Here is a 23,185-nt window from a genome sequence, read left to right as displayed (position 1 = left end):
CAAATTCCATTGTATATTATACTCTTCTGACACCACCAGATGGCAGTATAAGTGTCCACATAAGTGGCCATAAGACCCCAATTCAGCAGTGTACACAATTTTGGAAATAAGAGCTAAAAGGTGCTGTCCACGCATGTGGCCACTAAGCCTTTAGAGCAGTGGTTCTTAACTTTGTTGGAGGTACCGAACCCCACCAGTTTCATATGCGCATTCACCGAACCCTTCTTTGGAGAAAAACATTATTTTTTTCTTAATTTAATCTTAATTTATAAATATGAACCAAGAAATTATGTTATTATATTAAATAAATACTAATCAATATATTTTTTTACAAACTGAAAGTTACTGGAATGTACACATGATCCCATGTTTACATCTCATTGTGCAACATGTGAATGTTTAATTACAAAATAAAAGAGCATCACATGCTTAGAATACAACTATTTCTTACAATTTTGAAAAGGTGCCAAAAATTTTGTCCAGGCCATTTTTGGAGTTCTGTGTAAAATAATATCAGATTTGGCTTTTTGTGGGGGTTTTTGTGTTCCAATGCAAGCAAAAGAAATAAACATGTAAATACCAAAGCATTTGTAATTTCAACAATTTTCTGGGAGAAGTGGTGCATTATCTGACAGAAATGCAGGGGTGCCAATATTTTTGGCCACAATTGTTAATCGCATTTGTGTTGTTCATTTTGACAGCCCTACTTTTAATAATAATAATAATAGTTTTTATTTGTAAAAGCATTTTACATTGAGCAAACAACCTCAAAATGCTATAGTGCATACATTTTTTTTTAAATAAATAGAACAGCCTCATATCTAGAACTAGCACACATATATCTAAAAAGTGGCTTTTTAAAAAAAAAAGGGTTTTTAAGCCTTTTTTTAAAGTAATAAATTAATACTGTTAATCATGTCATCCCAAGTAAAGATTGTGCTCTTTTATCACATTTTGTTTTGCAGTTTTGATGAGAGGAAGATGACAAAACATTAAAATAGTTTATATAGCTCTACTTAACACTGTTTTCCTATATTTTATATTAATATAGCACAATAAAAAAAAATTCTGTCATATTATAAAGCTTTTTTTCTTCTTAGTCACATTGCATTTGTGGCGTTAACCATCTTAAAAATGTTTTGCTTTGCCCTTACAAAAATGTATTTGCTGCAGATCTGGAGGTTGAACAAGAATATATGCATCCATTTAATAAATGCAGAAATGTGACGTCAAATTGTATATAAAAGACTTACGTTGCATGGTGGGCCTTCACTTGTGTACGACAGTTGCGCCCCCAGTAGCAGTCGGGACGAGACAATACTGCAGCTAGGAGGGGAGCCAGATATATAATATTATATATTAGCACCTGTGGAATTCACATTTTAGTAGTAGAGAGGAAAGTATGATCACAATGTCAAGGTAACAATAAAGTAGTCTAGGCGGAAAACATCTTTACAAACACACACTGCAAAAACTGAAATCTAAGTAAGTTGAAGTATCTCAAATAAGGGTGATATTTGTTTATTTTCTGTCTGATAAGATCATTCTTTTCACTAAGCAGATTTTATGTTAAGAGTGTTTTACTTGTTTTAACTGTTTTGGTCCTAATTGATCTCAGTAAGATATTACAGCTTGTTGCTGAGATTTGATGACCTATATTGAGTAAAACATGCTTGAAACTAGAATATCAACTATTGCAAAGCTGTGTCATCAACACTCACAAGTATAAAACTACTTTTTTAAAGTAATCATTTCTTACTTTAAGCATGAAATAGAAAATCATGACTTTGACACAATTGTGTCTCATAATTAAAACAGATGACAGCCAAATGGACTTTGCTGTTTTATTTTCAATGAAACAATAGAAAATACGTACTCATATAGTAGAACAGTTGGCACAGTACAGTAAACTGACAGTTAATATTTAAACATTTAACATGTGACATTTCTAACTATTTTGAACAGAAATTGTTCATGCACATTCAGGTAAATTCTTCAAAATTACAATTAAAAAAAATTATATATGTATATATGCGCACTCATTGACTGAAAGAGCACGCACTTGAAGCGATGATGTCATGTTATCGATGGAAAAATAAATTTTTAGACAATATGATTTGCCTGAGCGGCGAGGAGACCCCGAGAGTAACAAGCGGTTGCCTTGTTGCCTTTCCATTAAGAACAATAAATTAGTTTTTAGTATAAGTTTGCTGGTTTCAAGAAATGTAATGCCGAGCGCATATCATTATGTCAAGATAATGGCACTAGCATTTACTTCATTTAAGAATATTTTTCAACATATTGAGCAAAAAGGTCTCTCTTTTTTATATCAAGAAAAGTGCACTTGTTATTAGTGAGAATGTACTTATTTTAAAGTATTTTTGGGTTCATTGAGGTTAGCTAATTTTACTTGTTTTGGAAAGTCTTGACAAGCCAAATTTTCTTGTTCTATTGGCAGATAATTTTGCTAAGTTCAAGTAAAATACCCTTCATTTTTGTATTTTTAGGGCCCGCATGGCCCATTGTATAAAGACTCCCAAAGGGAGTCCTTATGCAATGGGACATAAGGACCTATTGAATTTGTAAGGTTTTATTCTTTATTATTATTATACCGGCCGCCTCTTTGAGCTGTAATTTGACCCACTTAACATGCTTCAAAACTCACCATATTTGACGCACACATCAGGGCTGGCGAAAATTGCCGTTTGATAAAAAAACCAAACCCCAAAAATCAAAATTGCGCTCTAGCGCCCCCTAGGAAAAAAAAAAACTAGACTGCCTGTAACTCCCACTAGGAAGGTCGGAGAGACATGAAACAAAAACCTCTATGTAGGTCTGACTTAGACCTAAATTTCATTAATGGTACATTCTCGGGCAAAAATCAACAGGAAGTTGGCAATTCCCCCTTTAAGACAAAAAAGTACTAAAAACAGTCAATTTTGCCTCTTTGAGCTGTATTTTCACCCTCTTAACATGCTTCAAAACTCACCAAACTGAACACACACATCAGGACTGGCACAAATTGCGATCTAATAAAAAAACCTAACCCCAAATCTCAAAATTGCGCTCTAGAGCATTTTTGAATAAAACGGAGAAAAAACTGCTCCTCGGAAGAAAAAAATGACAAAACTGCCTGTAACTCCGACTGGGAAGGTCGGAGAGACATGAAACAAACACCTCTATGTAGGTCTCACTTAGACCTACATTTCATAAATTGACAACCCCCAGCAAAAATCTACAGGAAGTTTGCTATTCCCCCTTCAAAACAACATTTTTGTAAAAACCGGTCACCTTCCTTCAAAAACTATCTCCTCTGAGCGCGTTTGTCGTTTCGGCTTCAAACTAACACAGGAGAGAGATTGAACCCTTGTGTATACAATAACAGAACAGCGTTTTTCTAACTGCTCCGGTTTTGATTTTATGACCCTTCAAAGAACCGCTGCGCTGATGCTGCTGCGCTGCTGTTTTTTTTAAGATGGCTGCTTAAAAGCAGGAAGCACCAGCGTGCCTACACAATGCAGACAAGGTAGGTACACTAGACAAAAGTATTGGGACACTTATGACTACCACCGGACAAAAGTATTGGGACACTTAGGACTAGCACCTGCCAAATATGCGGGCTCGACCAACGCTGCTTGCAGCTTTAATTTTTCTTGTTTTTGAACACTGACTTTTTGCAGTGCATAAAAGGGCTGTGAGTTGAGTTGTATACAGTTAGCGTTCCAAGCTGTACACTGACTACTCTCCATCTAATCAGTTTGAGATTCAGTTTTTAAATCAAAACTAAGCTTAATGTTGACCACCATGGTCAATGGCAGGCCTTCCACATCTGCTAGTATCTTTTAATATTGAAATGATGTCAGTTAATATCTTCTATCTTGTTTTTATGTGACCTGTCTAAACACAGACAGGACTTTGGCCCATCTTACCTGGTAGATCAGACGCAGGGATATTCTGTCTGTACTTGTAGGCCATCTCCTTGAAGACCATCAGGCCACAACACACACACAGGATGGTATTGGCGGAGATACGACGATCTGAGAAGACGGGACAACACACAATGTGGTGACTTTACTTAACATAAAAATAATGTTTCAAGGGCTCACCTGAAAGGCAATACTTCCCCTGTTCTATGTCATGAACAGCCTCCTTGAGCAGATCCATCCAGGTCTTCCCTCTGGAAGACAAGTAGTTCTGGTGGAAGGATACAAACAAAGCAGATGCAGATTTTATCTCAGCATTATTCTACAACATCAGTCCTGAAAGAGCCTGTAAGTACTGCCTATAAGGGGGATCCCTTCCTCCTACTCCTCCTCCGATTTGCATCAAAAAGTGCATATAAAATGTCAATTAATAAATGACAGGGCGCTTTATATGCAACATTACCGCTAACAAAATCCTAGCCACATCCTGCTCTGTCCCTGACTAGAAAATAATGGCATATTTCACAGGAAAAACTCATTGTTCCCGTTAGTGCACATACATTTTTTGTCAGGCTAATCAAAATATGGTCGGTAAAATTTTAGAAAGAGTGCAAATGTATGTGTTAACTGTTGAATTTGTTATTTTGCACTAAAGGATAGGATTGGATAGGATAGGACTTTATTGCCATTGCACAAGTACAACGTGTTGGAATAATTGTTTGTAAGTTATCACAAAAGAAACGTTGTATTATGAATGCTGTCTTTCGAGGCCTAACAAGAGGAAGAAGGCTCGTAAAACTCCACTGTGATTTCAACACGGACAGATGGCAGGATCTGGTCAACTTCCAGAGGAACTCTCTTTGAAGTGTTAAACGAACTCTCTCTGAAGTATTTCACAAACTCTCTTCCAACTGTTTGGTGACCGAGGTCAACGCTGTTTACGACCCGCTGCCCTCTTGAAGTCACTGTGGTCAGGAGACGGGAGGGGTTATCCATTGTCCTCCAACACCTGCCCCAGCTGGATCCAGGAAGAGCCCAAGCCCGAGAAATCCTCTTCTTGGACTTCAAAGCGACCGAAAACAATGACTGTTTTACATACTCCCCATTCCTGCTGTGACATGTGTTGGTGCGTGAACATTGAACATCTGAATAAAGGAGGTGACGAAAACCTTCTTCGTCAGAGCGTGGTGCAGGACTGTACAGAGAGTGCAGTGGCCATGTCTCTCCTCAATATTGAGTCCAAATTGAATTCTGTCTCTGTTTGATTCCTTGCCTTTTGTCTTGTTTAACAGATGTCCTCAGTGTTTGAACGTGACACAACGAAACTATGTTTTCAGCACAAACCCGTTCAAGATTAGACAAACAAACAGTGTACAGGGTTACAGAACAGGAACGCTGATGGGTCGCCACAAGGCGCCCCTTAAAAGGTGGGAAAAAGGTAAAACGCTGGGGAAGAAGATGAGTAAAAAAAATACGATCTAGACTGGGCTCCTAAGGGGGCCTAGTCTGGAGTGGGAAAAAACCTCCATGCCATGCACACATAAACATGTTATATTTAATCACGACTACTCGCAACAGAAGGGGGGGAGTTGGGGTCCTGGAGGTCGACTGCTGCTATGAAGCGCTGCCAGCTGTCCATCACCCCGAAGGGGAATCAAGCGGTGGTGAAGGCGTGGGGTGGGGGAGGGTGTGTGTGTGTGTATATGCCCATTGTCTTGGGTGTGTTGATGTAGGGGCCGTTCTGCATGCAAGCAAAAGTTCGACTCCAGGTGTCGTTGAGGAGGGAGGGAGGTCAAAAGCGTCCATCAGTCCTCGGGGGGATGTTTTCAGAACAGCCTGCTCCTGTTGTTGCAGCGTCAAGGCCATTCGAGGGAGTCAAATCGTAGATAAGGATTTTTGTTTTTCCGTGAGCAGACATTTTGAATTTGTTATTTTGCACTAAAACATGTTTTTAGGGTAACAATTTATTTCCCATGAATTTGTTTTAAGTACAAAACATGCAGCAAATAAAATTGAAATGTTATTAAAAAAATTATACAAGTCATTCAGCATGAATAGACATTTTTGTGAATTTTCTTTGTAATGAGGGCAGGTAGGGGGCCTCAAATTTAAATTTCGCTTAGGGACCCCTATTTAGCCCTGTAACAAGCTTGCTTATGCACAAGGCATAGATGTATCAAGATTGTGCTGCTTCACGGCAACTTCATGGCTGACGTACGTACACTTCTACAGGCTGTGGATACTTTGGCGACATTCAGAGGTCGTTGTTCGGGCTTTGCCAACATTTGATTTCAACAATGTCAAAAAGATTGAGGCAAGGACACAATATTCACTTTTTCGCCAATGCGGCATGGCGTAGTGGGTAGAGCGGCCATGTCAGAAACCTGAGGGTTGCAGGTTCGCTACCCACCTCTTACCATCCAAATGGGCAGGACACTTTAATACATCTGAATTCTTACTGAGTTAGGTACTTTTCTGGATTTCAAAGTACATCTTTTTTTAGTAGGAACGCCATGCAACTCTAGTTACATGAAGCCCCAGGTACTCATTAGGTGTTACAAAGAGCTGGCTGGTGTTGGAACAACAAGCTACTTTCACAGAATCCCAAATGAGTACCGTATTTTCCGCACTATAAGGCGCACCTAAAAACCACAAATTTTCTCAAAAGCTGACAGTGCGCCTTATAACCCGGTGCGCTTTATATATGGATTAATATTAAGATTAATTTTCATAAAGTTTCGGTCTCGCAACTACGGTAAACAGCCGCCATCTTTTTTCCCCGTAGAAGAGGAAGTGCTTCTTCTTCTATGCAAGCAACCGCCAAGGTAAGCACCCGCCCCCATAGAACAGGAAGCGCTTCTTCTTCTACTGTAAGCAACCACCCGCCCGCGTAGAAGAAGAAGAAGAGCGCGGATATTACCGTACGTTTCATTTCCTTTGTGTGTTTACATCTGTAAAGACCACAAAATGGCTCCTACTAAGCGACAGGGTTCCACTGACTTTTGATATTCCTGTGAACCGCACTGTGGATACAACGGGAGCACGTACGGTGAATATTCGCACCACAGGGAATGAGAAGTCATCCTTCACTGTGGTTCTAGCTTGCCATGCTAATGGCCAGAAACTTCCACCCATGGTGATATTCAAAAGGAAGACCTTGCCAAAAGAGACCTTTCCAGCCGGCGTCATCATAAAAGCTAACTCGAAGGGATGGATGAAGAAAAGATGAGCGAGTGGTTAAGGTAAGTTTACGCGAAGAGGCCGGGTGGCTTTTTTCACGCAGCTCCGTCCATGTTGATATACGACTCCGTGCGCGCCCACATCACGCTGGTTTTTAATATATTATTAAAGTTTGACTGACCTATCTGACTGTTTTTTTGACATTCCTTTAGCGCAGTTAGATGCGGCTTATAACACGGGGCGTCTTATAGGTGGACAAAGTTTTGAAATATGCCGTTCATTGAAGGCGCGGCTTATAACCCAGGGCGCCTTATGGTGCGGAAAATACGGTATATGGGAAACAGTCTTGTGATTAAGAACAATGAAATTTAAAACTGTTAATACAAACAAACGTTACCTTGAGGATCTCTGATTCGTAGTTATTGTTGTTCAGCACACCGTCCAGACATTTATCAGTCAGGTTAAGCTCTGCAAGAAAATAAGCGAGCATTACTTCTGAACCGTCAAACAGCATGTTGTCGATTGTTACATTGATATATTGTCAACATCATACATACCACTGAATCGAGCCAGGCAGCCTTGACAGCCAATCCTCGGACATCCCCAATAAATGTGACAGAAAGAACGATGGCACTGCATACCTGTCAAAACACAACATGATGCGGCGGTGGCTATGCAGCACAGCAAATTCACAATACTATACTCAAATGATATTACTACACATTAGAGATGCGCGGTTTGCGGACACAACCGCGGAGTCCGCGGATTATCCGCGGGTCGGGCGGTTGAAATAAAAAAAAATTAGATTTTATCCGCGGGTCGGGTCGGGCGGTTGAAATAAAAAAAAAAGAGATTTTAAATAGATTCAGGCGGGTGGCAGTTAAACCAATTCGGAAATATATATACATAGTTAAATGTTGTTACTCACATACGAAAAACGAGCAGGCACCTGCAGCATGCCACAACAGAAGAAGAAAAAAAAAAAGAGATGGCAACGCCGGCAGCAAACGTGGTACGCGACAAACTAAAAAAGGGAATACTAAAGACCTGGGGAAAAAAAGGCCAGAAAAGTTCAGCGTGGACTCGTTTTTATGAGGTTGTAAATCAGGATGATAGTAATGCTGGCTACGTGATTTGCAAGAGCTGCGACGCTGTTTATGTCTACGACAGTCACGAAACCGGGACATCTAACATGGTGCATCACATTTGTGCAAAACCCCGAACCTCCACAAACACCCTGAGCATGAGCAGTTTCGTCCGCCGTGATCCCAGAAGAGTGCCACAGGATGTTAAAACAAGATAGAACGCAGCTGCCTGCAGCAGTTTGAGTGGCGCGAGCGCGCTTGGAGGTGCGTTTAGCGCGGCTCCCAGATGATTGCGCACTGGTGTGCGTCTGGGCCGTGACAGCGTGGCACGCATTGAATGTCTCTGCTCCATTGGATCAGTCTCCTTTCTTTAACAGGCAAAAGCTTTATAACCTCACTAATGCCTTGCATCGTCTATATTAGATATATAACAACGGGCGCGTGGCGGATGGCGGGCGGGTGCGGTTTTGATTAAATGTTAGTTCGGGTGGATGGCGGATGGTTGACGACTTTTGTGATGCGGTTGCGGATGAAATAATTGCCTATCCGCTAGAGATGCGCGGTTTGCGGGCACAACCGCGGAGTCCGCGGATGGGGCGGATGAAATTAAAAAAAATTAGATTTTATCGCGGGTCGGGTCGGGTCGGGTGGTTCAAATAATTTAAAAAAAATTAGATTTTAAATAGATTCAGGCGGGTGGCAGTTAAACCAATTCGGAAATATATATACATAGTTAAATGTTGTTACCCACATACGAAAAACGAGCAGGCACCTGCAGCATATGCCACAACAGAAGAAAAAAAAAAGAAGAGATGGACACTTTTACGGAGCGGAGAAGGCCCCCGACGCCTCGCCGGGGTCCGGGACCGAGGCCCCTTCCCCCGAGAGGGCCCCACCGGGAGCCGTAGCTGAGGCGATCCGCGAGAAGGGCCCGACGCACGTCCAGGGTCACCACCGCGCCGACACCCCGCCTCGTCCGCCTTCGCCGCGGCCGGCGTCACGCGCAGCAGGTAAGCAGCTTACCTGCCCGCCACCCCCGTGGCCGGGGGCTCATAACAGGGGTCACTCCGCGCGCTCCGCCCGCGCAGCTTACCTGCCCGCCACCCCTGTTGCTGGGGGCGCGTAACAGGGGTCACTCCGCGCGCAGTGCGCTCACGAAAGGGGTGGGGCTCACCCTGGTTGATATAGACAGTAGCTAGGACGGTGGCCATGGAAGTCGGAACCCGCTAAGGAGTGTGTAACAACCCACCTGCCGAATCAACTAGCCCTGAAAATGGATGGCGCTGGAGCGTCGGGCCCATATACCCGGCCGTCGCCGGCAGCGAGACGCGCTTGGAGGTGCGCTCAGCGCGGCTCCCATATGATTGCGCACTGGTGTGCGTCTGGGTCGTGACAGCGTGGCACGCGAATGTCTGTACTGCATTGGATCAGTCTCCTTTCTTTAACAGGCAAAAGCTTTATAACCTCACTAATGCCTTGCATCGTCTATATTAGATATATAACAACGGGCGGGTGCGGGCGGGTGCGGTTCTGATCAAATGTTAGATCGGGTGGACTGCGGATGGTTGACGACTTTCTGATGCGGTTGCGGATGAAATAATTGCCTATCCGCGCATCTCTACTATCCGTGGATCTCTACTACACATACACAGTGGCTATAAACAGTCAAACGCCCAGTAAAATCAGGTTCAAATTCATGCGAAATAGTCTTTACAACTCTTCTGATGAATAAAGTGCGGCAGCCTGTCCTCGCTGCACCCGGGTGGAAGGCGGGGTACACCCTGGACAAGTTGCCACCTCATCACACGCCCAACACAGACAGACAGACTAACTTTTAATATTCACATCCAGGTGCTGGAGAACATCCATCAGAGTCGTGTATGGAGAGAGTATGGCCAACCCGTTTTTAGGTGATCGCAATGATTGGACAAAAGGCACCCACTCAGACGAGCCTTCCATTGTCGTTTCCTCTAACTTTGACCTGATGCTATGTGTTTGTGGCGCTTTGTCATTAATTTTTCGACGTGTAAAAATGCCCTGTTGTGCACCATTGGGCTGCTCCACCTGTGAGAATTGTGGAAAGCTAGGATAGGAGAGGATAGGTATTTATTGTCATTGCACAAGTACAACGAAACTTTGTTTTCAGCACAAACCCGTTCAAGATTAGACAAACAAACAGTGTACAGGTTCACAGAACAGGAACGCTGATGGGTCGCCACAAAGCGCCCCGTAAAAGATGGGGAAAAAGGTCAAACGCTGGGGAAGGAGGAGTAAAGTCTGGAGTGGGAAAAGCTTTTACATTGCTTTCCCCACAACGCTGGAAAGAAGGGAAGAAGGTTCACCATCAACACTGGAGAGCCACCAACTACAGTGTCTTCTACCAGGTAAACACACAAAACAACGTCTGTGTTTTGTTAAGGACAGAACACAAAGAAGCTGATAAAAATAATAACAGAAGAAATGAACACATTAAATAGATGGTTTGACAAAAACAGACTCTCTTTCAACCTCAGTAAAACTAAAAAAATTGCAGTTTGGTAACAGTAGAAGAGAAAGTCGAGTACAAATACAAATAGATATTGAAAGAGTAAAAGAAACCACATTTTGGGCGTAATGATAAATGAGAAACTAAACTGGAAATCTCAAATAAAAAACATACAACAAAGTGGCAAGATATGGACTGGACTCTCACAATATTATGTCAGACCCACTCGACATCCATTGCATTCGGTCTCCCCTAGAGGGGGGGGGGGGTTACCCACATATGCGGTCCTCTCCAAGGTTTCTCATAGTCATTCACATCGACGTCCCACTGGGGTGAGTTTTTCCTTGCCCTTATGTGGGCTTTGTACCGAGGATGTCGTTGTGGCTTGTGCAGCCCTTTGAGACACTTGTGATTTAGGGCTATATAAATAAACATTGATTGATTGATTGACATAAGTCAATAATGAATACAACATGTATAAGCTATATCACTATGGTGTCAGAGGGGTACCTCTCGATTGGTTCCGCTCTTACCTATACGGAAGGCAGCAATGTGTATGCGTCAATGATCACAATTCACCCTGTATGACCATAAATTATGGGGTTCCCCAGGGATCCATCTTGGGGCCTCTCCTTTTTATCCTATACATAAATGATTTTGTAAACTCCTCCGAAACTTTTCATAAAATAATTTTTGCTGACGATACAAATTTGTTTACCTCACACAGGAGTCTACACGATCTACAAGTACAGTGGGGCAAAAAAGTATTTAGTCAGCAACCGATTGTGGAAGTTCTCCCACTTAAAATGATGACAGAGGTCTGTAATTTTCATCATAGGTACACTTCAACTGTGAGAGACAGAATGTGAAAAAAAATCCAGGAATTCACACTGTAGGATTTTTAAAGAATTTATTTGTAAATTATGGTGGAAAATAAGTATTTGGTCACTTCAAACAAGGAAAATCTCTGGCTCTCACAGACCTGTAACTTCTTCTTTAAGAAGCTCTTCTGTCTTCCACTCGTTACCTGTATTAATGGCACCTGTTTGAACTTGTTATCTGTATAAAAGACACCTGTCCACAGCCTCAAACAGTCAGACTCCAAACTCCACTATGGCCAAGACCAAAGAGCTGTCGAAGGACACCAGGAAAAGAATTGTAGACCTGCACCAGACTGTGAAGAGTGAATCTACAATAGGCAAGCAGCTTGGTGTGAAAAAAATCAACTGTGGGAGCAATTATCAGAAAATGGAAGACATACAAGACCACTGATAATCTCCCTCGATCTGGGGCTCCACGCAAGATCTCATCCCGTGGGGTCAAAATGATCATGAGAACGGTGAGCAAAAATCCCAGAACCACACGGGGGGACCTGGTGAATGACCTGCAGAGAGCTGGGACCAAAGTAACAAAGGTTACCATCAGTAACACACTATGCCGACAGGGAATCAAATCCTGCAGTACCAGACTTGTCCCCCTGCTTAAGCCAGTGCATGTCCAGGCCCGTCTGAAGTTTGCCAGAGAGCACATGGATGATACAGCAAAGATTGGGAGAATGTCATGTGGTCAGATGAAACCAAAATAGAACTTTTTGGTATAAACTCAACTCGTCGTGTTTGGAGGAAGAAGAATACTGAGTTGCATCCCAAGAACACCATACCTACTGTGAAGGGGTGGAAACATCATGCTTTTGGGGCTGTTTTTCTGCGAAGGGGACAGGCCGACTGATCCGTGTTAAGGAAAGAATGAATGGGGCCATGTATCGTGAGATTTTGAGTCAAAACCTCCTTCCATCAGTGAGAGCTTTGAAAATGAAACGTGGCTGGGTCTTCCAGCATGACAATGATCCCAAACACACCGCCCGGGCAACAAAGGAGTGGCTCCTTAAGAAGCATTTGAAAGTCCTGGAGTGGCCTAGCCAGTCTCCAGACCTCAACCCCATAAAAAATCTGTGGAGGGAGTTGAAAATCCGTGTTGCTCGGCGGCAGCCCCAAAACATCACTGCTCTCGAGAAGATCTGCATGGAGGAATGGGCCAAAATACCAGCTACTGTGTGTGCAAACCTGGTAAAGACCTATAGTAATCGTTTGACCTCTGTTATTGCCAACAAAGGTTATATTACAAAGTATTGAGTTGAATTTTTGTTATTGACCAAATACTTATTTTCCACCATAATTTACAAATAAATTCTTTAAAAATGTGAATTCCTGGATTTTTTTTTTCACATTCTGTCTCTCACAGTTGAAGTGTACCTATGATGAAAATTACAGACCTCTGTCATCATTTTAAGTGGTAGAACTTGCACAATTGGTGGCTGACTAAATACTTTTTTGCCCCACTGTAACTGTCAATTTAGAGCTTGTGAAAGTGGATTCCTGGTTCAAATGCAATAAGCTCTCACTTAATGTAAATAAAACAAATTGTATTCTATTTCGTTCTAATAAAAACCGGACAAATACTGAGCACTGCCATATCAACATCAATGGGCAGGAAATACAGAGAGTGTACTCCACAAAATTCCTGGGGGTCATCATTGACGAATACCTCAATTTCAAATGTCACATTAGCCATCTGTTAAACAAATTATCCAAATATGTTGGCCTGTTCTTTCACCTTCGTCATTATCTTCCTCTTTATGCTCTACTCACCCTGTATAAAACTCTCTTTGAACCACATCTAAACTACTGTAATGTCATCTGGTGTAACACCTTCCCTACCTACCTTCACAAATTAGAATCCATGCAAAAGAAAATTATACGGGCCCTGTCATGGTCCAAGTTTAATGCCCCCACTCGACATCTATTCCATAATTATCATCTCTTAAGACTGACAGAGTTCAATATTTATCAAAATGCTTGTTTAACCTATCAAGTCATTTACAGGCTGAATCTTAGGCTCTGTAGCTTGGTTCCTATCTACCATCCCCAGCATGCCCACAACACTCGTAACTTAGATCTGATATCATCGTTTACTGGATTGTACCGCTCGAAGTGTTGTATGCAGGGGACCAAAGATTTGGAACCGGCTTAATGAGAGCCTCAAGATGCTGTATCCATTCTCCAACTTCAAAAATAAACTGAAAACTTATCTATTAACCACCTATATTTAATGCCTCATGTGGGGTAGACTACTGTTGGGTTTTGCTTGGTTGAATGAATGTACAGTGGGGCAAAAAAGTATTTAGTCAGCCACCCCACTTAAAATGATGACAGAGGTCTGTAATTTTCATCATAGGTACACTTCAACTGTGAGAGACAGAATGTGAAAAAAAAATCCAGGAATTCACATTGTAGGAATTTTAAAGAATTTATTTGTAAATTATGGTGGAAAATAAGTATTTGGTCACTTCAAACAAGGAAGATCTCTGGCTCTCACAGACCTGTAACTTCTTCTTTAAGAAGCTCTTCTGTCCTCCACTCGTTACCTGTCTTAATGGCACCTGTTTGAACTGGTTATCTGTATAAAAGACACCTGTCCACAGCCTCAAACAGTCAGACTCCAAACTCCACTATGGCCAAGACCAAAGGACACCAGGAAAATAATTGTAGACCTGCACCAGACTGTGAAGAGTGAATCTACAATAGGCAAGCAGCTTGGTGTGAAAAAATCAACTGTGGGAGCAATTATCAGAAAATGGAAGACATACAAGACCACTGATAATCTCCCTTGATCTGGGGCTCCACGCAAGATCTCATCCCGTGGGGTCAAAATGATCATGAGAACGGTGAGCAAAAATCCCAGAACCACACGGGGGGACGTGGTGAATGACCTGCAGAGAGCTGGGACCAAAGTAACAAAGGTTACCATCAGTAACACACTACGCCGACAGGGAATCAAATCCTGCAATGTCAGACGTGTCCTCCTGCTTAAGCCAGTGCATGTCCAGGCCCGTCTGAAGTTTGCCAGAGAGCACATGGATGATACAGCAGAGGATTGGGAGAATGTCATGTGGTCAGATGAAACCAAAATAGAACTTTTTGGTATAAACTCAACTCGTCGCGTTTGGAGGAAGAAGAATACTGAGTTGCATCCCAAGAACACCATACCTACTGTGAAGCATGGGGGTGGAAACATCCTGCTTTGGGGCTGTTCTTCTGCTAAGGGGACAGGCCGACTGATCCGTGTTAAGGAAAGAATGAATGGGGCCATGTATCGTGAGATTTTGAGGCAAAACCACCTTCCATCAGTGAGAGCTTTGAAGATGAAACGTGGCTGGGTCTTCCAGCATGACAATGATCCCAAACACACCGCCCGGGCAACGAAGTAGTGGCTTCGTAAGAAGCATTTGAAAGTCCTGGAGTGGCCTAGCCAGTCTCCAGACCTCAACCCCATAGAAAATCTGTGGAGGGAGTTGAAAGTCTGTGTTGCTCGGCGACAGCCCCAAAACATCACTGCTCTCGAGAAGATCTGCATGGAGGAATGGGCCAAAATACCAGCTACTGTGTGTGCAAACCTGGTAAAGACCTATAGTAATCGTTTGACCTCTGTAATATAACCTTTGTTGGCAATAACAAAGTATTGAGTTGAATTTTTGTTATTGACCAAATACTTATTTTCCACCATAATTTACAAATAAATTCCTTAAAAATCCTACAATGTGAATTCCTGGATTTTTTTTTTCACATTCTGTCTCTCACAGTTGAAGTGTACCTATGATGAAAATTACAGACCTCTGTCATCATTTTAAGTGGGAGAACTTGCACAATTGGTGGCTGACTAAATACTTTTTTGCCCCACTGTATGTATGTATGTGTATGCTTGCTTTAGTACTATTATCTTGTGTTAATCATATAGCGTTGTTTTTTTTTGTTTTGTTTTTTTTGTTGTTGTACTTGCTACCATGTTTCATCATTCCATGTATATACTATCCTCTGGACCCCCTGTCAAAAGCTTCTTCTCGCTTATTTGGGGGACCCTTTCACGTACCAACATCTTTAAATGATGATATTTCACTACTATTGTAATTGTTATATGGTATTGTGAATAAACTTGAAATAAAAAAAAATAAAATAAAAAATATGTTCTGCACCAAAAATCACTCCATATTCTCTACTGCTCACCATATCTGAGTTATTGTGCAGAAATATGGGGAAATAACTACAAAGAACACTTATTCACTTACCATGTTACAAAAAAAGAAAGATCAGTTTGACCAGGGGTCGGGAACCTTTTTGGCTGAGAGAGTCCATCCCATCCATCCATTTTCTACCGCTTATTCCCTTCGGGGCCGCTGGAGCCTATCTCAGTCATGAAAGCCAAATATTTTGAAATGTATTTCCGTGAGAGCCATATAATATTTTTTAACACCGAATAGATGCATGCATTTTTAAGTAAGACCAACATTTTTAGAGTATAATAAGTCTCTTATTCTTTTTAATAACACTGTTATTCTGAAGCTAACCAATAATAAATACAATACTTCTTACCATTAATGCGACTTCTTGAACAGGTGCGGTAGAAATCGGATGGATGGATTAAAATGCATGAGAATGTTTTATATTTTGAACGTTATTTTTAACACTGTGATAACCAGCTGAATTATTCATTACTTATCGTGTTAAGCAATGTCAGCTAAGATTTATCTGAGAGCCAGATGCAGTCATCAAAAGAGCCACATCTGGCTCTAGAGCCAAAGGTTCCCTACCACTGAGTTAGACTAATACAATGAGTGATACATACAGTGAATACAAATACATCAAAAGGCAGACATACTTCACACAAAAGTCACAAATTCTCCGTAAGTGTTGGTCCAAAGCAAATAAAGATTTTGGCCAAATGTGGGTAATATATATATTTTTTGATCCGTTCTGTGTATTTTTTTTACATTTATTGTTCCATACCTGCCAACTTTTGAAATCAGAAAAACCTAGTAGCCAGGGTCCAGGGGCCGCAGGTCCAGGACAAAGTCCTGGTGGGGGGTTCAGGCCGACGCAAAATGATTATTAGCATTCAGACAGGTTATAATGTTGCTAAAACCATCACTTTTCTATCAGTCACAGTGACTTTTCAAAACAAAAATATTACAGCAAAAATCCTATGGGTTGATTGACATGTTTATTCTGTAAGCTAACTTCAATAGTTTGAAATTATTTTGACAGTTAATGCCAGTTATCCTGTCAACCTTTCACAAAACTTCAATTTGTTAATTGAAAGTATAAACAGTATAAACACTTTTTACAGTAAACAAATGGTAAAACAGTATTAAACAATTCCATTAAAAAAAAATTGGTGTCATTATTAACTTTCTGTCCAAGCTTGTATAATCTACTGCCTTGTTCAATTGTAAAAAATATTCTGTGCCTAAAATTCACATTTCTATCACAATTATCATACTGTAAACATGGTAAGCTAACTTCATTAAAATTAATAGTCCTGTCAATAGCATGGAATTACAATTCAAATGTAGTTTTTTTGTAAGCCTTTCAAAAGAATTCAAAATATGAAAAATTAATGAAAATTAATTCAAGCCATCAGACACTTGAAAAGTGGCACATCATATCTCTAATGTAATGTACTGACAATACTTTTCCAATGTCGTCATCGAAATATCGAACACAAATGGGGTACAGTTTTACATCGTCATAATCGGTGCTGCCGTCAGTCGACATGCTAAATGGTTCCGTCTTCATGACATCGCCGATACTTTTTGAGGATTCTGTTCCAAGACACTGAATAATGTTTGATGTTTGATGGCACCCCAAACCATCACTAATGGTGGAAACTTTACACTAGACTTCAGGCAACGTGGATCCTGTGCCTCTCCTGTCTTCCTCCAGACTCTGGGACCTCGATTTCCAGAGGAAATGTAAAATTTGCATGGTTGGGTGATGGTTTGGGGTGCCATGTCATCTGCTGGTGTCGGTCCACTCTGTTTCCTGAGATCCAGGGTCAACGCAGCCGTCTACCAGCAAGTTTTAGAGCACTTCATGCTTCCTGCTGCTGACCTGCTCTATGGAGATGGAGATTTCAAGTTCCAACAGGACTTGGCGCCTGCACACAGCGCAAAATCTACCCGTGCCTGGTTTACGGACCATGGTATTTCTGTTCTAAATTGGCCCGCCAACTCCCCTGACCTTAGCCCCATAGAAAATCTGTGGGGTATTGTGAAAAGGAAGATGCAGAATGCCAGACCCAAAAACGCAGAAGAGTTGAAGGCCACTACCAGAGCAACCTGGGCTCTCATAACACCTGAGCAGTGCCAGAAACTCATCGACTCCATGCCACGCCGCATTAACGCAGTAATTGAGGCAAAAGGAGCTCCAACCAAGTATTGAGTATTGTACATGCTCATATTTTTCATTTTCATACTTTTCAGTTGGCCAACATTTCTAAAAATCCCTTTTTTGTATTAGCCTTAAGTAATATTCTAATTTTGTGACACACGGAATTTTGGATTTTCATTTGTTGCCATTTCAAATCATCAAAATTAAATGAAATAAACATTTGAATGCATCAGTCTGTGTGCAATGAATAAATATAATGTACAAGTTACACCTTTTGAATGCAATTACTGAAATAAATCAAGTTTTTCAAAATATTCTAATTTACTGGCTTTTACCTGTATATGTTGTTTATATCGTTTTGCTCAATTTTTCAATGGTCGCTGCTTACTGTACTTTGTTCAGGTTTTTCTAGAGACTTCTCCAATCCCTTTAGTCAATTTTTCTTTATTTATAATGAAAAGCAACAAATCTAGCATCTTTTTCTGGTGTTATTGGAGGCCAGGGCGACTGTTGGTCTTTCAAGTAGGGGAAGCTCATTTTCAGCTATTCTCGAAATACAAGAAATAAAAACGCTAGATTTGACAAAGACAACGTCACTTAAAAGATTGTAAAATTCTCCTTATCACCATGGAATAACGGAATCAATGTTGATAAATGCTTTGGCAGTGGTTTATATTTCAAGATCTCTGATTTTGCTGTCCAGCAAAAAGAGATTGAGCCTCAGACAGATCATCTAAATATCTTGTGGAAGCCCCATCTCCAAGCCAAGCCCACTTGTCATTTGCTTCCAGAGAGGCATGGCATCCATGGCCGAGCACCTATCCAACGACTGTCTATTTTGACTGCAGTGGAACAACCCACTCTATGCTCCCCCGTTAAAGTCAATGGACGCTCAATTCCAACACTGCTTAATGCACTGTGACGCTGTCACAATGAATGTGTAGAAAGCTGCGTCAGCTGTAGCGAAAGTAGCTGATCTGAAGAAATGTAGACCACATTCTATCACATATTTAGTCAATGAAATGTAAACACAAAAGTACATATTTGCACTGCAAAAACTGAAATCTAAGTAAGATGAAATATCTCAAATAAGGGTGATATTTGCTTATTTTCTGTCTGATAAGATAATTCTTCTCAATAAGCAGATTTTATGTTAGATTGTTTTACTTGTTTTAAGGGTTTTGGTCCTAAATGATCTCAGTAAGATATTACAGCTTGTTGCTGAGATTTGATGACCTACCGTATTTTTCGGAGTATAAGTCGCACCTGGCGAAAATGCATAATAAAGAAGGAAAAAAACATATATAAGTTGCACTGGAGCCCAGCCAAACTATGAAAAAAACTGCGACTTATAGTCCGAAAAATACGGTATATTGAGTAAAACATGCTTGAAACTATTTTTGTCCAAATGTCCAAAACACACCCAGCAATGGTGCACAGGAAGGCGGGGAAGAAGAGGGGAAAAGGCGGCCAAAATGGTCAAAAGTCCCAATTTTGTCCAAAATACCTCCCAAGAGTCCCGCTGCCAGCCGCACAAGTCCCGGGATACAAAAAATGTCAAAAACGCACCCAGCAATGTCCCACGTGTAGTGGTGGAGATAAGCGAGATAAGTCCCCAAAAGACCCCAAAAATGTTCAAAATACCTACCCAGGTTCGAGTCCCACAAGTCCCGCCGCCGGCCGCACAAGTCCCGGGATACAAAAAATGTCCAAAACGCACCCAGCAATGTCCCACGTGTAGTGGTGGAGATAAGCGAGATAAGTCCCCAAAAGACCCCAAAAATGTTTAAAATACCTACCCAGGTTTGAGTCCCACAAGTCCCGCCGCCGGCCGCACAAGTCCCGGGATACAAAAAATGTCCAAAACGCACCCAGCAATGTCCCACGTGTAGTGGTGGAGATAAGCGAGATAAGTCCCCAAAAGACCCCAAAAATGTTCAAAATACCTACCCAGGTTCGAGTCCCACAAGTCCCGCCGCCGGCCGCACAAGTCCCGGGATACAAAAAATGTCCAAAACGCACCCAGCAATGTCCCACGTGTAGTGGTGGAGATAAGCGAGATAAGTCCCCAAAAGACCCCAAAAATGTTCAAAATACCTACCCAGGTTCGAGTCCCACAAGTCCCGCCGCCGGCCGCACAAGTCCCGGGATACAAAAAATGTCCAAAACGCACCCAGCAATGTCCCACGTGTAGTGGTGGAGATAAGCGAGATAAGTCCCCAAAAGACCCCAAAAATGTTCAAAATACCTACCCAGGTTCGAGTCCCACAAGTCCCGCCGCACAAGTCCCGGGATACAAAAAATGTCCAAAACGCACCCAGCAATGTCCCACGTGTAGTGGTGGAGATAAGCGAGATAAGTCCCCAAAAGACCCCAAAAATGTTCAAAATACCTACCCAGGTTCGAGTCCCACAAGTCCCGCCGCACAAGTCCCGGGATACAAAAAATGTCCAAAACGCACCCAGCAATGTCCCACGTGTAGTGGTGGAGATAAGCGAGATAAGTCCCCAAAAGACCCCAAAAATGTTCAAAATACCTACCCAGGTTCGAGTCCCACAAGTCCCGCCGCACAAGTCCCGGGATACAAAAAATGTCCAAAACGCACCCAGCAATGTCCCACGTGTAGTGGTGGAGATAAGCGAGATAAGTCCCCAAAAGACCCCAAAAATGTTCAAAATACCTACCCAGGTTCGAGTCCCACAAGTCCCGCCGCCGGCCGCACAAGTCCCGGGATGCCCAAAATGTCCATAACACACCCAGCCGAGTCCCACGGAGAGGGGGGATAAAAGTTGGAAAAGTCGGCAAAAGTCCCAAAAATTTTCTAAATACCTACCCAAGTTCGAGTCCCACATGGAGTGCCCGAGTGCTCGAACCCGGGTGTGATTTTTGAACATTTTGACGACTTTTCTCACTTTCGCCTTCCCGTGGGACTTTGCTGGGCGCGTTTTGGACATTTTGGGCATCCCGGCCGGCTTTTGCTTAGTTCAAATAAAATACCCCTAATTTTTGTCTTTTTTTTCTTCTTGTTTTTGAACACTGACTTTTTGCAGTGTGACCACTTTTTTTATATTTTAAGGGAAGCTGAGCTTCCTTTGCAGACTTAGAGCAATTATTTGAGACTGTACTCATGTTTAGAGACTCTTTCCTTCTGTCGCTTGATGTCTGCGATGAACAGCGAGACCTACAGCGAGCCTGACGTCACAAAAAGCTCCACTGGGTATACCGCGGATATATTTAAGTACATCCACATCGCAGACATGCTGCCCCCGCTCCAGACAATCGTGTACGTCTTGGTTACGTCATAGCAACATCCTATTTTGGCAATACTGTTTCGATAATCAGTCTTTTTTCGGCGCATCACTTGTCAATAGTGGGCAAATAATTGGTACTATTTATATCCGTCGGTACATAAAATTACTTAATTTAGTTTTCATGTAAAGGTGTGGCGGCTTTTATTTTGCTGTGGCAGGCCGTAACCATCAATTACATGGAGGGGACACCCTTGCCTTGTTAAATGCATACCTGCCAACTTTTGAAATCAGAAAAACCTAGTAGCCAGGGTCCAAGGGCCGCAGGCCCTGGTAGGTCCAGGACAAAGTCCTGGTGGGGGGTTCAGGGCTTCGCCCCCTGACGCAAAATGATTATTAGCATTCAGACAGGTTAAAATGTTGCTAAAACCATCACTTTTCTATCAGTCACAGTGACTTTTCAAAACAAAAATATTACAGCAAAAATCATATGGGTTGATTGACATGTTTATTCTGTAAGCTAACTTCAATAGTTTGAAATTATTTTGACAGTTAATGCCAGTTATCCTGTCAACCTTTCACAAGACTTCAATTTGTTAATTGAAAGTATAAACAGTATAAACACTTTTTACAGTAAACAAATGGTAAAACAGTACTAAACAATTCCATAAAAAAAAAAATTGGTGTCATTATTAACTTTCTGTCCAAGCTTGTATAATCTACTGCCTTGTTCAATTGTAAAAAATATTCTGTGCCTAAAATTCACATTTCTATCACAATTATCATACTGTAAACATGGTAAGCTAACTTCATTAAAATTAATAGTCCTGTCAATAGCATGGAATTACAATTCAAATGTAGTTTTTTTGTAAGCCTTTCAAAAGAATTCAAAATATGAAAAATTAATGAAAATTAATTTAAGCCATCAGACACTTGAAAAGTGGCACATCACATCTCTAATGTAATCATTTTAACTTTTCAACAGAAATAGCACTGCAAAAATATTAAGGACATACTTCTGTATTTTGGTAGTTATGCTGTCAACATTTAACAAGATTTCTTCAACTTGGACTTGAAAGCATAAATAGTATAAACACTTTTAACAGTATAACAGTACTAAACAATTCCAATAGATAACATTGGTGTCATTACCTTTTTGCGGCTAAAATCCAAATTTATTCTATCAGATTGATCATACTGCAAAAATGATATGGTAACTTTATGATAAGTTTACTTGAAGTGGCATAAAACACTGAAAGTGATTGTTCCTATAACCCCTTTGTTTCAAATGTTTGTTCCACTTGTGGCAGTCGGGCACCAGCATACCGTCTTTGACAACTTGAAGTGGCATAAAACACTGAAAGTGATTGTTCCTATAACCCCTTTGTTTTAAATGTTTTATGCCACTTCAAGTTGTCAAAGACGTGCTGTGAAATACAGCCGACAGGATTGCGCACCAAACACGAAGCAAGGCCAAAGTGCATGCATGGTGCAGGAGAACGAAGGACTTCTTTCATTTAAGGTTTGTGATAAACCATCAAACTCATTCGTTAAAAGGACTCTATAGTAATATAAAGTGAGTTTTTCTGGACATTATCATGCAAGAAAAGTTTATTTTTGGGACCGCGATCACCGCGTAATGATTTTTAAAGGTTGCATTACAAACATTTAACTGTCCCATGTGATCAACCAGTGCGATTGGAAGTCCATGCTCAATTATTGCCTCCGTAAATAAAACTTCGGCATTTATCACATCCAAAGAATCTGTTTGGGCGACGGAAAACGTTGAAAGTTTTCCACTTGTATCGCTAGCAACGGCATTAGACTTGTGTTTTTTTGTCCCAACGTGGTCTTTTACATCGCTAATTCCTCCGTGTCCGATCGAAAAATCTTGTCTGCACAAGGTGCAATTCGCGTAGTTTTCACCCTTTTTTTTTTTTAATTAATGAAAAACCGTATTTTTTAATCACTGCAACCGTAACCCGGAATAGGTTGATGAAAACCGTACTAATTACGGGAAAACCGGAGTAGTTGGCAGGTA

The 23,185-nt window shown here is 41.4% G+C and overlaps 1 protein-coding gene across 1 annotated transcript in view; it reads right to left on the bottom strand.

Annotated features, from left to right (window-relative positions):
* chfr (checkpoint with forkhead and ring finger domains, E3 ubiquitin protein ligase) overlaps positions 1-23,185 on the bottom strand; it is a 48,424-nt gene that overhangs the window by 2,693 nt on the left and 22,546 nt on the right. Inside the window, exons 13-17 of the mRNA XM_061985908.2 lie at positions 7,661-7,744; positions 7,501-7,571; positions 4,107-4,194; positions 3,930-4,037; positions 1,254-1,326 (exon numbers count right to left, since the gene is read on the bottom strand). Of these exons, the coding sequence (XP_061841892.1) occupies positions 1,254-1,326; positions 3,930-4,037; positions 4,107-4,194; positions 7,501-7,571; positions 7,661-7,744 (424 nt within the window). The remainder of the gene's footprint in view (positions 1-1,253; positions 1,327-3,929; positions 4,038-4,106; positions 4,195-7,500; positions 7,572-7,660; positions 7,745-23,185) is intronic.

The sequence above is a fragment of the Nerophis lumbriciformis genome, linkage group LG12 (assembly GCF_033978685.3).
Source record: "Nerophis lumbriciformis linkage group LG12, RoL_Nlum_v2.1, whole genome shotgun sequence".
NCBI classification, from domain to species: domain Eukaryota; kingdom Metazoa; phylum Chordata; class Actinopteri; order Syngnathiformes; family Syngnathidae; genus Nerophis; species Nerophis lumbriciformis.
The sequence above is the reverse complement of the archived record's forward strand: the minus strand, read 5'-3'. Positions and strand labels throughout refer to the sequence as shown.